The sequence below is a fragment of the Lates calcarifer genome, linkage group LG11 (genome assembly GCF_001640805.2).
Source record: "Lates calcarifer isolate ASB-BC8 linkage group LG11, TLL_Latcal_v3, whole genome shotgun sequence".
Lineage (NCBI taxonomy): Eukaryota > Metazoa > Chordata > Actinopteri > Centropomidae > Lates > Lates calcarifer.
Genome location: NC_066843.1, coordinates 13,803,692 through 13,819,334, shown reverse-complemented (window position 1 = coordinate 13,819,334; position 15,643 = coordinate 13,803,692). Strand labels below are relative to the sequence as shown.

The window sequence follows — 15,643 nt, the reverse complement described above, 5'->3', positions numbered from 1 at the left end:
AGTGTTTTCAGTTCTTCATATCGTAAATGTAACACCAAGCATCTCACTTAGAGGTAATCCATTTTAACTGTTGATGTTTACATTTACTCAGTTTCCTGTACACCTAATTTTTAAGGTTAGGTTTGTGTAAAGTCTCTGAGCTTAAGTGTTTTCATTTATTGTCAGTTGGTTGTGTTTTAAAACATGACTCAGAGTTACAGACATCATGGTTTATTTATTTATTTATTTTTTTTTTACACCTTATTTATTTATTATGAACAAAACAAACAGGAATACTTATATACATATAATGGCCAGCTCAGAAGTGGAAGACAATCACCATACCATTAAAGTATTTTGGCACAAATAACAGAATACAGATGTTATTCTAAACTGATACTCACTGAGCTTCTCTCAGCCTTGTTTGTTGCCACATCTGTGGTGTTTTAAAACGTTATGACTCTCAGTATGATCATTGAACTATGAAATGCAAATAGGAAACATAATAATAAGGTATCTTGTGTTGTAAGACACTCTTTTTTTTCTCCATCTTTGACAGAAGTAGATGTGAAGCGTGGGCCGGTAGGAAAGCTGTCCTTGTGTTTATCTTCTCTTTTCCTTTATTTGGTGGAGTCTTTCAAAAATAATCCCAAGACCTAAGGGAAGTATGAAATGGTAGTATTTGGATTTTTTCAAATAACTAATAAATGTGAGGAAGGTCGTGCAGACTTTAGGGATGCCACAGAGATGCTGTCTAGGTCCTCTTCCATTTTGCAAAGTCATCCTTGTTCTCCACTGCTTTTACATCACCCACAGCGATTAGTAGCTGCGCCAAATAATACATCACCATTACAAAAGTGTTACCATGCACTGTTGGTGCTGTCACCTTGAAAACTTGCAGAGCCAGTGACAGGTCAGACACCATAAAGGACAAACTTCCCAACAGTGTTGATATGTGGCGGGTTCTGATAGCTAACATCCCCATTACAATGATTAAGACAATGTAGATTCCTACACCTGGAATTAGTAAATGTGAGTCTGGAGCCTTTTTCAGGAATGGAAATAGGTAGGTGTAGAAACCCCCTCCAAACATGAACAGGATCAGATACAGAAGGCGGGTCCAGGAAGAAGAGGTATATGTTGCGTAACGACTGGAGAGGAAGGTGAGTGAGTACAACAGATGAGCCACAGCAAATGCACCCATTCCTGAAACAGATGTGAGAGATGTTGAGGACATACTAAAATAAATAAGTAGAATTAAGTGGAGTTTTTATTTCATTCGTGATAGCTGGTGGAAAAAATACATCTAGAAAATTCCATCTTGTGCTTCAAACCAGGCTCTTACCGTGCAGAAAAAGCTCAGGCCATACTAAGCAGCAGTCACCGACAGCAGAGAAGATAAGTCCTCCCACAACACCCAGGATACTCTGACCTCCATTCCAGCTCAGCACTACTGCAGCCAGCAGGAGAGTTGGTGCTGATTTGACACCCGCGGACGTGATGGACGCGGGCCAGTCGTGAGCCCCCATGTAGAAGTACAGAGCTGCAGCCAGAAAGAAAGGCAGGAGAGACAAAAACAGGGCACAGGACTGATAGCGAGGGAAGAGTAGACAGAAAGGGAGAGACATGTCATGACTTGAATTCTCAAGACTAATTATTATTTAGACAATTTTGTCGTTTCCATGTGGAAAAGGGCGGAGTAAATAGCATGAACAGTTATTGACTAATGACGGTCAGTAACAATAAATGGTTATTAGGTACCATATTTCTCCTCTGCCGCCTGTCATAGGCATGTGTCTCAAGGATGTCCATCTCTTCAGAGTCAGCACTGACGTGGGCTCCCACAGATGTCTACCTGATGATGAACCTGTCTTGTTAGGCACCTTCTGTTTTCTCCTCGGTCACCGACACATATAATCCTCAATGTTCTTGTCTTGTTCTCCCGTTCCCCTCGTCTCAAATCTCTGCCGTGTCTCTCAGTCTAGCCTGTTGGTATTTCACAGCAATGAACTTTGGACTGATCCATGCTGTCTGATTGCTCTCTGATAATCAATGTTCTGCCTGTTTTGAGTTCTCATGAACAAACGGCTGACCTTTGACCTCTGCAGGTGGAATACATTGGTGACATCAACACTTGAAGAGCAAAGTTGAATTGGGTGAATAACTGAAGAGCAATTTGTCATATACTCTATGTTAAAGGTTGATTATTGGTCATTAAAACATGAATACTTGGATTTTAACAAATCCTTGTGGTAAAAATACCTGTGTTCTTATATACCACTAAACCTTGTAGGCTATGGAGAATGCAGGATTTCTCTTTATCACAATCATTGCCAGAAGGGGAAATAGCTATGATTAATCATGTCAGCGTGACGAGGCTGGGGACGCAAACCAAGTAACATCCTCCAGTTTTCACACCTTAAATGTTTGAATGCGAAAGCAAAAATTCTGCTGTTGTACGGGATTATTTGTCAGCAAATGTGTCACATATATTATGCGACTGATTTGTGGGGGTTGTGGTAAAATTGCATTGCATTGCTTGTGTTCACTAGATGGCCACACTGCTTCACATTTCTCCAAAAAGACACACTGCATGATATTGTGACAGAGAAAAATTGTGCAACAAAAGAGCTACACACATGGAAGCAATATACATAGTTCTTTAAATGAAGCATACAGCACAAAAGAAGACAAAAGAAGTATAATCATGTGCATTAGTGTGCAGTATATGTAAATTAAGAATCGACTGATGTGCAAGTAGTCAAAGTTACACTTTACAGCAAAAGCAGGGGAAATAGTTTGAATAAATGGAGGAGGACTGAAGGACAGACTGAAGAATGGACAATAATTAACTATCGGCTCCTCTGAGTCAAACTTTGTACTGTCCTTTCCCACAATTCCTTGAGTCCTGGGCCGGTAGTTGTGCCCGAAGCTGCGGGAACACACAGCGCTGTAGGTGTGTGGGATTATCAGGTAAGTAGAGTTATAAATGTAGTGTGTGTTCAGAGGAGATTGAGGGAGATGAGATATGAAGTCAGGTCAAAAGCAAATGTGTGTGTGTGTGTGTGTGTGTGTGTGTGTGTGTGTGATGATTTGTGTTTAGGGTGAATGGTCTGGGCTTTTATCAGCTTGTTTACTATCTCTGCACAGGACATGGCAACTACCTCGTCTTCTCTGAGGATTGGAATCGTAGGATATGGACATCTAGGTCGGAGCTGGTCCTCCCAACCCAAGACACACACTCTTAACACTTGAATTCATTGATCCTCCTTCACATCTAATTATCTGTTATCAGACTTAATGTCACAAAAGTGTAACAATTCTTGACTTACTGCACATTTTAAAAGACAGCATGTGTGTGTGTGTGTGTGTGTGTGTGTGTGTGTGTGTGTAGGTCAGTACCTGGTGGAGAGGATCCTTAATGATGGAGCTGCTCTCGGTTTGACTCTGGCTTTTGTCTGGAACAGAAATTCGGACAAGCTCAAAGGTTTAGTTCCTGATGATCTCGTGCTCGGTGATCTGTTATCTTTTGAAGACAGGTGCAAACACACACATACTGCAATATAAAACTTAAATACAGTATTAGCATCTTATATTGGCTCTGTGCCACCATGAACACAACGTGTTTAGTGTTACATGACATCTCACTAAAACTTTAATGAATGATCAGTTTGTGCTTTACAGGCGATGTGATGTGATCGTAGAAGTGTGCCATCCTCAGATAGTGAAAGAATTTGGACTCCGCTTCCTGTCTCAGTCTCATTTCATGGTGAGATTCTCGTCTGTTTGCATAGGAGTTTTGATGGTTGAGTGCAAATTTTTAACAATTTCTTTGTAGCTACAGATACATCTCCATCTGGACAGAGTGGTCCCATAGTGTGTTAGAGTGTCTGTATGTATAATTATTGGTAATAAATGTTGATTCATGTTGACATACTTCTGACGTGTAAATTATCGCGTGCTAAAATGAAATAAGTGCTGATGGTATCCATTACAGGAAATGAAAACACTTAATCTGACTCAAAATTTCAGTTGTTTTCACCGTTAACCGCAGGAATCATGGTGTCCTGTTTTTGTGCCTTTATTTCTCCTCCTCTCAGGTGGGCTCGCCCTCTGCTCTCTCTGATCCTGATCTGAACCAGAGGCTGCGTCAGGCAGCTCAGCAGCATGGTAGGACACTCTATGTCCCCAGTGGTGCATTATGGGGAGGCCAGGACATCCAGAGGATGAATGATAGTGGATCCCTAAAGGTAACACTGGACTGGATGCTGTGTGGAGTTATATAGTCTTAGGACTTGATTTTGCTCTTGCTCGAGTTACACAAACACATCAGTGGCTGAATGTGACCCAGCACATAGTCATGAATGTCTCTGGTAAACATCACTATGTTCTCTCTCTTCTCTCTCGCTTCTTCTCAGGCGTTGTTTATAAGAATGTCCAAGCATCCATCCTGCTTCCGGCTGACAGGAGACGTCCTTTCTGATTGGACGGAGGGAGAGGGCAGGCGGGTTTTATTCAGGGGCTCAGTAGCAGAGTTGTGCCCACTTGCTCCTAACAATGTTAACACCATGGCAGCAGCAGCAGTGGCAGCAGGAACACTCGGCTTTGCTGGTGTCCAGGGAGAGATAGTGTCTGACACGGCGTGAGTCTCCCTACAAATCTGACTGACCGAATGTGACCTTTCATAACTGCTCCAGTTTCATACCTCTTTTTATGCCCCAGGTTAAGAGACTATCACGTGGTGGAGGTGGAGGTGACTGGGCCTGATGGCTTCTCAGTACACACAGTGAGGAGGAATCCAGCCAGACTCGGAGCTGTGACTGGCAGTGCAACGTACAACTCCTTCTGGAATAGTTTACTCGGTGAGTCCTGCATTGTTTCAGAGACTTTCTCAAAGATCCGGATGAAAAGCACAATGAAGCAACTCTTTATTATAGTAACAGTCTCTCTGACAAACCAGTCACTGTTTCAAACAGGCAAGAGTTTTGAGCTAGGATAGGCACAGTTGGAGTGACTCAATGCAAACTTCAGTAAAATCTTTTTGCCAGCTGTAGTTTTGTTTTGGATACAAAGAATATTTATGGGAACAACTAAAGCATTTTGCTGCCAGCTATTTGCCAGCACTTGTGAAATAAGTACTTCTCCTTTCCTTAAGTAAACATCCCAGTCCTGCATTCAAAATCCTAAAAAAAATCAAAAGTAAAAGTTCAGATTTATTAGCAAAGTGTATCAAATATATCAAAAATACTCACTCTGCAGAAAATGGCCCATAACTTGATATATAACTTTTTTTTTGAACATTTTTTTTAACATTGTTAATAATAATGCATCAAAGCATAAATATTAATAATATTATTGTAATATTATTATTGTCTCTGGAAAAACAGACATCATGCACAAAAGGTTCTCTTTCTTCTCATAATCTTTAACAATGCATAGTGCTTTATAACAGTATCATTTGTCTTTAATGTAAACTCCAGCTTTCAAATAAGAAGTATAATGCAGTATAATTGGAAACACTCAAAGTACACATGCCTCAAAACTTTACTTATGTGCAGTACTTGACTTCTCACTATATAAACAATAATGTAATAAATCTGTGATAGAATAAACAGATCTTGAGTTTGTGTAATTAAGTGGCATGTTATTGAGATTCTGATGTCAGCCTTTGTGTTGTTTTTTTCTTTCTCTTTCTCCTCAGTTTGCAAAGGTCATGGGGGCCGAGTTTACTTGTGCTGAAGCAGGTGAGGACTCTGGAGGATTACCTACAACACCGGACAAGGATCCGCAGCAAAATTCCAGATAAATTAGATGGTTTATGGTGGATAAGTCGTGTGGATGGTGGATCACTGGATCGGTATGTTACTGAGAATGCGAAAACCCCTGGATATTTGTGTTCCAATAAACTCCATGCACACAAAGAAAGAAGAGCCAGTGATCATTTGTAAAACACTAGCAGGAATATATGTATATATTTATATATTTAAACTTTATTATAAGTTCATCTGGTGCAAGATTGTAACAAATGATAAAACTCTTACAGGGAGTGTGAGCATATGCCTGGTAAAAACCATTTTCCTTCTTCCATCCAACTCCTTTTCCAGACATTTCTCTTACAGCATGTCTTTCATCTGAGAACACGGTTTCAATCACAGGACACAGTCCTCCCACCCCTCTACCTGCCTCATCCCTTTCCCTCTCACAAATAAATACTTTCCGAAAACAAGGCAAACCCAGGATTATCCATCTACACAAAAGCACACACACACACACAGATGTACAGGATAAACAGGAGTGTGAGGTTGTTGATCGATGATCGTCGCTGAGGGGCTGTGATACAGTAAGGCTCGGAAACAAAATGAAAACACACACACTATTCATGCTATGTGTTATTGTGTGTGTGTGTGTGTGTGTGTGTGTGCATTTACATTTTATTTCCATTCTGGGAAGTTTTGTCGTAAACAAGGCATTTGAAATAAAGAAAAAAAAAATGCTACAATAAGGTGGACAGTTGAGTTTGAAGCACTGTGTTCATTATCGCACTTCTAAGTCAAACACAAGTAAAAAGAATGGATCCTGATCTGTGGCTACTAACAGCAACTGACACTGTCCTTACATGGGCCTTTTTAGCTGGAACGTAGCTGATCCTGCTTTGAATGTGTAAAGATGGCAAGCTGGTAGAAAGGAGGGTTATATTGTTTTCCCTGCTCTGACCCGCCTTTGAATCAAGTATAAAAATCCCCTCCAGAGACTCATAATAATCCTGTTATTTTTTCCAATTCTTTAGACCTATGTTATCCAGTGTTAGTACTCTACAAAATCCAGCAATCCAGATTTTTTTCCCCCCATACTGAGCTGTTGATTAGCCCTTTCTAGCTGCTGCATTTACTCCACAAAGCAAACCACTGGTTGCACTGCTGGTGTAACTGAAAAAATACCAAAACATATCAAACTGACAGATATTTGTTTTTAAAATTCTGAGGTACGCACAGGTTGGGAAGACACTGACAGTGATGCAATTTTTCACAACAAGCAGGTATTAAACTTATAACTCGCGTTCACAACTGCACTCATTTATAAAGGTGGTGAGTACATGGATGACTGTAACAATTTTTTTTTTCCACAGATAAAGTTTCCCTAGTGAGGTTTAGCATGTACTGTATGTGTGTGTCTGCGCGTGTCTCAGTTTTTCTCGTTCGTGACGCCGTCGCCGTTACTGTTGCCCCCGTAGATGGCAGGAGACTTGTTTTTGAACGGCGTGGTGTAGGGCTGGCGGATGTTCACCCGGTCCTTCTCTGCCTCCAGGTCCTCGTCATAGCGCTCCTCTTCGTCGTTGTCCTCGGCCTCGCTGTGGTGGGGGGAGGAGTGGCGGGACAGAGCTGGGGACGGCGGCACAGAGGCGGGTCGGGGGTAGCGGAAACCTGTGGTCTGAGGATGAGCACGAAAGCATAGGAATGTCGATCAGAGGATTGAAGCTGAAAAGATTTTACTTCCATGAATGCAATAAATAAAAATAAGTACATCTCCCATTCAAAGACAAGTGAACTTACTGAGGTGGGCTCCTGGGGTTCATATAGGTAAGTGTCAGGGAAGGCTTTAGCCAGGGCCATATGACGAGCAGCTGTATAATACTAATGCACAGAGGAAAAAGGAACGTGAATTCACGTCACGGTTGTTGCATGAATAAAATCGATCTTTGGGATTTGTAATCTCACCCTGCCGAGGTATCTCCAGTCCAAGAGGTCACTCAGGCGCTCAGTCCGGTTCCTCTGGATGATCCGCTGGCGTCGGCTCTGCTTGCAGAACTGGAACAGGAAGGAAGTGAGCTGGTTACATGACTCGTCGACCCCCCGAAACCGCCTGTCCAGGATGTAAATACCTGCAAAAGGGAAACAGAGTCATTTATCCCCTGTTTATCTTTTTAAAGAAAAACTCAGGGAATCATTGAGAATTTAAAAAGATCATGTGTAAGGAGACACACCGTATGCTGAGGGGTCTGCTATGTGTTCCTCCATGAAACAGCCGAAGCCTGACAGGTTAGTTGAAATCGATGGGATTCCCATGACTGTGCACTCAGCTGAAAATGACAGAAACAGTAACGTCTGATTAACATTTTAATATCATACATCTTGCATATGCACACACACATGCAAACACCTTGTCAGCATCAGTGAGTCATACCCGGTGTGTAGCCCCAAGGCTCGTAGTAAGAGGGGAAGACACCAAGATGGCAGCCTCTTACAAACTCCTCATAATCCATCGGGAGTAAAGGAGAGGTGGACGACAGGAACTCTGGATGGAAGATGATCTAATGGACGGAGAAGCCTTTCATTATCAGAGCCTGTCATATGAGCATTTACCATGACAAACAGTGTGGTTAACCAACTGTATTAAACTTACGAGTCATGTTTCGTATTCCTCCCAAAAAAATAAAAACGCATTGGACGACTGACGTACCTTGACACGGTCAGCAGAGCTGTTGAAAAGGCCGATGCGGCGGACACAGTTGAGGATGGGGTCACTGCTGTCCTCCAGCATGTTGTGGGTGCAGATCGGAGGCTGGCACTGCCTCTGAGTCGCAAAGATGGCGCGCTTCATTATGGTGAAATCCTCTTTGTCCAACATCTTTGATATATCTGGCAGCTGCCCACTAAATAAAACAAAATGTTTTAGATTTGATGATGGAAGGAAATGTGTAAAATTAAGAGCTTAAATTATCTGAGACTTAGGCTGAGACAGGTTATTTCATATTTTATAGGTTTCAGGAAGTGGACTGAAAGTGAACAACTTACACTAGAAGAGACTCATAGAGTTTCTTTCCGAAGCGTTCCTTCACAGTCTGAGCTGTATCCCTGTCAGAGACAAAAATAAAGAGAATGTAAGAACAATAAGGTAACTGCAAAGTCAAAATCTGTCTCGGTATGAATCAGAGTAGCGCTTTGGCTGTCTGACAAAACTTTACCAGAGCTGTTTCCTGACTGCCTGGCCCTTTAAGGTCTCAACGTTGAAGTTGTTTGTCCGAGCTGGCATGATGAAGAACGCAATGACGGTTACATCACTGTGGTTGACCTGTGACATACAGAAATATGGAGTTAAATTTTAACACCTGGGATTCACCTTTCTCCTCCTCCCTCCCACACATAAACACATAAATACTGCTACAACGTCTGCTGACACAACTGCACCAACTCGCACTTACTCTCAGTAGATAGTTGAGTCTGGCTAAAGCCTCCAGGAAGATATCCGCTCCTTTGTTGGAGAACTCGTACCTTCCAGCAATGAAGAGGAACAAACACTTGTCTAGGTTGAAGTCAAGGTGCCTGGACAAGACAAAAAATTGTCTGTCACACATTTGTTTTATTCATATGACAAAGTCAATTTGATAAAAAGCATGTAAGCAACAACCCAGTTAAACTACTTATTTCTACCTCTTATATATTTTGAGTCAGATGTTTTCTGGTAAATTAACCAGAATATTCTTAGAATTACACAATACACACATACCATGCATGACTGACTTTTATTATTTACTCTACTAAGAGAGCACTCCTTCATACATCAGCATTCAACATTTATCCTGCCTCAACATGCTGCTAATGTTTGGACCGTGCTGTGATATTGTGAAGCGTGTTGTAGGAGTCTGACCCGTAGAAGTGTCCCCTGACAAACTCCTGAATCCGATTCTTGCTCTGAGCGTGGAGGTTTTGGAACTCGTGCACGGCCGAGAACTTCTTCACGTTGAGCCCGTTGGGGGTGACGATGTCTGCGTGTGACGGGAGAGATGAAGGGCGTTAAATGCAAAACGTAACAGAGAGACAGAGCAATCAGTTAAACTCTGGTGACGTTTCTAATTATCTTTCATTATTGAGTGAGCGGTGAGAAATACATTATATCTGGAGAATCCTGCTCTCTCAGCCAGTGATGAATAAGAACAGAGTGAAATATCAATGCAGTGCCATACATCAATTCACCTCCACACACCTGGTTTCCTCTTGAGCAGGTGCTCTGCCTCAATGGCTGTAATTTGTGATACGGTGGTGAAGACGTGGGCACAGTGAGCAGCTGCCCGCTCCAAACAGTAGCGATGGTAGATCTGTCTGTCGCCTGCTTCCTTATCCACATTGAACTGAAGCGAAAAACAAAGACGACAGAGGGTATAACGAGGCTGACTGCTTGCTGAATACATAATGCATTTCTTGGAGTAAAAATAATGTAACAATGTATCGTATCTTTCTATTCCTCCCTGTTTGTTTTATTACAGCTCTGTGTAATAACTAGAGTTACTTAGTTCAAGTTGCAGGAAATATGTTCACAATCTGTCCTTCTGTTCGTGAGTTCTGGTGTTGAATAATGGTCAGAAATGTATTTTTTCAGAACATAATGATGTAACAGTAAAGGTGACCTTTAACCTTTTGGATAAAGAATGTCATCACTTCATCATTTTATTCTATTAGACATCTTTGTTAAATTTTGTCCAAATTAGCAAATAAATTCACAAGTTATAGCCAAAAACATGTTTTGTGAGATCAGAGTAACCTTGGCCTTTGACCTTTGACCTCCGAATTCTAATCAGTTCATCCTTGAGTCCAAGCAAACATTTGTGCCAGAAATAACCAACCTAAACATATAATGCCTCGGGTCACGGCTGTCACTGGCGCAGAGGCATTAAAATGTATGTACATGCACACACAAACACACACCTCTGCAAGGTTGTTATAGAAGTCCACATTTCCAGCACACAGATATCGTCCCAGCAGTGTAGCATGAGTGGTGAAGATGGTTGCAACGGACAGCTGTCTCTGTCTACACAGCACGAGGCCCAGGCCGGCCAACCACTCGTGGAAATGGGCAACAACATGTGGAGGGTCCTCACACTGAGCTGTGTACTAGGATATTGGGAGAACACAGGGTCAGTGTGAAATACAAACGCACAACACAACACAACTACAGCTTCTAATTTCATGTTTATGTAAGTTCTTGTCAGTTGTGAGGCACTTGGCGTGAGCTGCTGACCTCTCCCAGGAGCCAGGCCGTCAGGAATCCGAACAGCACAGCGTCGTTGGCCTCGCGGTCGAACCAAGGCACGCCGATGTCACAAAGCTCCCAAAGCTCGCTCTTCCAGCGGTCCAGAGACCAGGCAGTGAACCCGACATCGATCAGAACAACGTAGGGACTGCCCTCAATAAGCCAGCGGCCAAAGTAGATCTGCGGGAGGAGATGGAGAAAAGGATGCGAGGTGGAAAAGTTACGTTACACTACACCTTACTCATAAATGAGGACTTTTTAACTTTTTAAAATGATTACTTTACGTCTATCACGTGAGAAAAGTTAAATAGTTTGCGGTTAATCGCTAGATGAACCATTATTTTTACTACAAAAACAAACCACTCAAATCTTAGTTTTAATTTTAGTTTTAGCTGCAACAACAACTCCTATTCTTTGTTACATGCATTAATCACTTATTTACTTTTACTATGTTTTTAGATAAATAGGTTAGTCATTTTGTCTCTATTCTCAGAGAACTTATTTGTATAACATTCATTAAGAAAACATATTCCAACCACACCACGAAGATAAATCTTGTCTTGTTGATTCAACTGTTGCTACATGACTAAAGTTGAACTGACTACTTACATACTGATACAGATCTAATATCTTTTAAGAAAAACTGATTTTCAGCCCAACTAACTGTGCTCTGGCTCAGGCCTGTTGCTGAACTTAAAAGTCGTGTGATTCAAGGTAATCCAGATAGGCCTCTTGGAAAAGGCTGCACTATCCCTTTAAAATAGTGCCACTACCATTCCTAGTCTTGACCTATAATTCCACAGCACTCCCAGAGTGACACAGCACAAAGTGTTAAAAGTATTTCACACACACACAAGCACACACACACACACACACTGGCAGTCATCTATTTCTGGAGTGCGTCTGTGTAAAACAGACAGAGGGACACTGATACAACTTATAACCTTTGCGAGGAAATGCCATGGTGTTTAGAGAGGTGGTCAGGGATGGAAGGCTGAGCAGAGAGCGCGTGGGTTAGATATAAGAGAGCGGCTAAAGGCGACCTCGAATTAGGTTTTTAGGCGTAGCACACATTATCCACATGTATTCACAAATCTCTCTCTCTATAATCGCTCCGGCTACATGTAGTAGAAATGGCTGTCCTTGAGTGGGACATACAAATTTAACTCAGAAAGGCACGTGTGTGTGTTTACGGTGTACGTGTGGTAGTACCTTACACCCACTGGAATTCATCTTGTCAATGGTTCTCTTCATCACGGGGTTGGTGGGCTCGATCAGCTCCACCTGAGTGCGCACGTTGCTCTCCACGTAGGGACCCACCAGGAAATAGTTCTCCCCCCATTCCTCTGAGGTCAGACGGGCTTTGGTCTGGATGACGGTGTAGATGCCTCCAACTGTACACATGCAACAAACACACCACGCGCACAAAGTCGAGACAAAGATATAACATGATTCAGCCTGATATATATATGAGACATTATGATGATAGGTCCCTCATAAAACTGGATTTAGATGAGACTAGATGAGAGGAATAACCTGTGTAAACATTTGATGTGAAGACACATCAAAAACAAGAAATAACAATCACTGAATATGTCAAAAACGTTCAAAGGGAAGTGCACACACAACTGCACACACACCAAACACTTGCCTTTGTTAGCGACCTCCCAGGCGATTTCAAAAAGAACAGCATCCTCCAAATCAAAGTCCTCATCCCACTCCTCCAGTCCTGAGAGGGACGTGGCAGAGAGGCTGCGAGCCAGCGGCATGCTGGGTAGACACACAATACACTAACTTGAGACGGAAGCACCCTTCAACAGTGTACACACAGCACATGATCTTAGATGACGGCTTTTGCCATCGTCACTTTTTATACTTGTTTACTGCCTGACCTCTCTCTCAGTGAGAGTGATTCACATCTGAACACCTTAAAAGCAATCTCTTCATTTTTATTTCTTTGTGAGGAGATTTTAAAAAATAATTTGTTACATTTACTGTTGGGGCAGTGACTTTAAGCCACTTTCTCACGGCAACAGTAACTGAAGGACTTGAATTCCTTTCCGTTTATCAGTGTATATTGCTCTGGATAATAGTGCCAAGTAAACCCCATGTGTAACTGACACATTTTTTTAGGCAATGAAACTTTCTCTTGACACAGTTGGTCATCAATGAATCACACGTCCTATTTCATAACTCCTATTACATTACTGTGAAGTGAATGCAGCCTTTCTCAATCTCAGTACTTTGAAATTTATGTTTTTCATTTCTCTGGTAACTTAATCACTTCAACTTTGAACAATCTCACAGGAAACCCTGGTCAAACAAACAACACTGGAGTGACGCGTTGGGTAACAGGGCTCCAATGTATGTGTGTGTGTGTGTATGTGTGCATATATCACATATATGTGTACTGTGTACAATCTGAGGTGGTCAAAGGGCTTCTTCTGGCTGCCCTCCTGTGTCCCTACATAACATGCACATGTACAGTCATGTGTACTACGTGAGTTCTTGTATAGAAAATCTATGAATCTGCTCTGTGAGAACAAAATTTTCATCCTCCTGTACTTCAACAGACCTCTACTATGGGGACTGTAAAGACTCACTGCATCCTACTGCAACAGAATAAGTTTAATTTTCTATTTTCACATCGGTAGTAGGAAGGACTACATTCCTCCTGACTGAGTGTAAGAGGGAAAAACACAACGGCGTTCAGTTCCTGCTTGCAGACATGGTGCAACCTACTGAACAAATGGGGGAGTGGTGTGAGAAAGGATGCAGTGGTGGAGAAAGGCACAGATGAGGGCATGAATCAGGTATAAACTTGATCCAGCCATTTACATCGTGCCACTTGTTGATATGCACAGGTATGTCGCAATCCCTTGAGGTTGAGACATAACACACAGATCAGCCACAACATTAAAACCAGCGACCGTTGTATAAAAACATGTGAATATATACTGGGTTTCACATTGACAGAAGGCTAATGCTCTTCCACCTGTACAAGAATCCAGTCCGCAGCTTTGATGTTTTGTACACTGCTCACCAGAAATTGAATCTGTGTATGCTCCACTGATCGAGCCAATCTCCAATTCCAATGTGGTTTTGCTGAGCTGCCACTGATAGCAGTGGATAGAATCAGACACACAAGACAGTGACCATCATTGCCCAAACCTGATAAAGGCTCAGATAAGGGAGTGCTGCTCAAACTGATGGTAAATCAAGTTAACCCCCCCCCCTACACACACACACACACACACAAAATCCTGCTCACACATAGGCCACGCATCTTAAACTTAAGGTCAACACAGAGAAACTTCCCCTTCCAGAAGATGAATGTGGAAACAGCTGCCTAGTGCCAAACTCCACAGTAAACCTCAGACATCCAACTGAAGTAACCACAAGCACTTTCACACACACTTACAGAGGAAATACCGCAGTTCTGAAATTCAACTACTGGTCATTTTTTTGGGGGGGGGGACCCCCTGGGGTTCCCTCGGGCCCTCACCTGCTTGGGACACCACTTTATAGATTCTTGATAATGTTCTACTAACACTCACATGGACATGCAGTCACAATAATCACCATTATGCCCTTGTCCGCTTTTAGGAATATTAAGATTTGCACAGTCCAGTGGGCCTGCGGGTCTGGGATGGGACCGGAACCCCTTCCACCATACGTCCCAAATCAAGCTATGGAGGACGCACTGCACGCCCAACTCGGGTAGCGACTGCTCGCCCTAAGACCACCGAGGATATCAGTATCATTAAACCTGCAGCAGACCTCTCGGTTGAATATGCATCCTGCTATATGCATCTTCTGTGTTTTCTCATGAGTTGTGGTGCGAACGTGACATCGGGCACCTAGTGCAACCGAGCCGCGGAAACGCGCAGAGGACACAGCGTCCTGATGCGCGTCCGCGTCCATTGAGGAAGTATTCAACTATAGTCATTGTGGCAAAATAAAACGCAGATGTCCACTCACCCTTTGGTTACTCCCAACTTCGCGAAGATGAACTGTGCATAGGCAGCTGTCGCTCGCAGTCAATCCAAAGAGGAGGACGACAGCGGAGAGTGAGAGGAAAAAAGGGGGCGGCGGCCTTAGTTAAATGACAGCGATTCACATTGGTTTGGTGCGTTCGCTGTCAAGTTGAGGGATGGGACGCCAGTGGCCTACGATGCAGGAAGAAGGTTGGGTTGGTGGATGCGGAGGGGGGGGGGGGTCGCCACTGTCACATTATTCATGAGCTGCACTCTGATTGGTCTCGGGCTCCTCTTTGTCTCCGCCTCTTCACGCAACGTGACGGGAACTGGGCGTCTTCCCCAGCTGAGAGACGCGATTGGCTGAGCAGAGGCGATGGGTGTTGCAGTGGTTGGTGAATTATCATTTCATCCATCCAAATGAGGGGAGCCATGGGCAACTTTTTCTTCCTCCAGTGAGGAGGGAGAAGAGCAAGAGAGTTATTTATAATGCCTTCTAAGGGTCATGGAGAGCATAGTTTGGAGAATACAACATGACCGGTGACATTAAGACACCCAACCCCTCTACTATCCTACAGTAACCTTATAGCTATTTTCCACTGGCTGCTCTCCTCTAACCCCACCAACATCCACCCGGGTAGGCCTGATCACATGGGCCAAAC

General features: G+C 42.9%; 3 protein-coding genes across 3 annotated transcripts; 1 reads left to right on the top strand and 2 right to left on the bottom strand.

Annotated features, from left to right (window-relative positions):
* Positions 1-221: 221 nt before the first annotated feature.
* tmem86b (transmembrane protein 86B) lies at positions 222-2,051 on the bottom strand. The gene is made up of 3 exons (XM_018672750.2): positions 1,741-2,051; positions 1,325-1,568; positions 222-1,185 (listed from the first exon to the last, which is right to left on the bottom strand). Exons 1-3 carry the CDS (start codon positions 1,789-1,791, stop codon positions 734-736), a joined length of 747 nt encoding a protein of 248 aa, XP_018528266.1. The 5' UTR covers positions 1,792-2,051; the 3' UTR covers positions 222-733.
* Positions 2,052-2,821: 770 nt separating this feature from the next.
* Positions 2,822-5,907, top strand: aspdh (aspartate dehydrogenase domain containing). The gene is made up of 8 exons (XM_018672749.2): positions 2,822-2,952; positions 3,130-3,187; positions 3,374-3,518; positions 3,664-3,748; positions 4,080-4,229; positions 4,398-4,621; positions 4,702-4,841; positions 5,681-5,907. The coding sequence occupies exons 2-8, from the start codon at positions 3,133-3,135 to the stop codon at positions 5,716-5,718; spliced, it is 837 nt and encodes a 278-aa protein (XP_018528265.1). The 5' UTR covers positions 2,822-2,952; positions 3,130-3,132; the 3' UTR covers positions 5,719-5,907.
* A 42-nt stretch (positions 5,908-5,949) lies between these two features.
* Positions 5,950-15,158, bottom strand: gys1 (glycogen synthase 1 (muscle)). The gene is made up of 16 exons (XM_018672746.2): positions 14,986-15,158; positions 12,656-12,774; positions 12,217-12,398; positions 10,993-11,184; positions 10,680-10,865; positions 9,961-10,105; positions 9,625-9,742; positions 9,179-9,299; positions 8,942-9,048; positions 8,772-8,831; positions 8,437-8,629; positions 8,161-8,287; positions 7,961-8,056; positions 7,695-7,858; positions 7,530-7,610; positions 5,950-7,407 (listed from the first exon to the last, which is right to left on the bottom strand). The coding sequence occupies exons 2-16, from the start codon at positions 12,771-12,773 to the stop codon at positions 7,162-7,164; spliced, it is 2,136 nt and encodes a 711-aa protein (XP_018528262.1). The 5' UTR covers position 12,774; positions 14,986-15,158; the 3' UTR covers positions 5,950-7,161.
* Between the last annotated feature and the right edge of the window lie 485 nt (positions 15,159-15,643).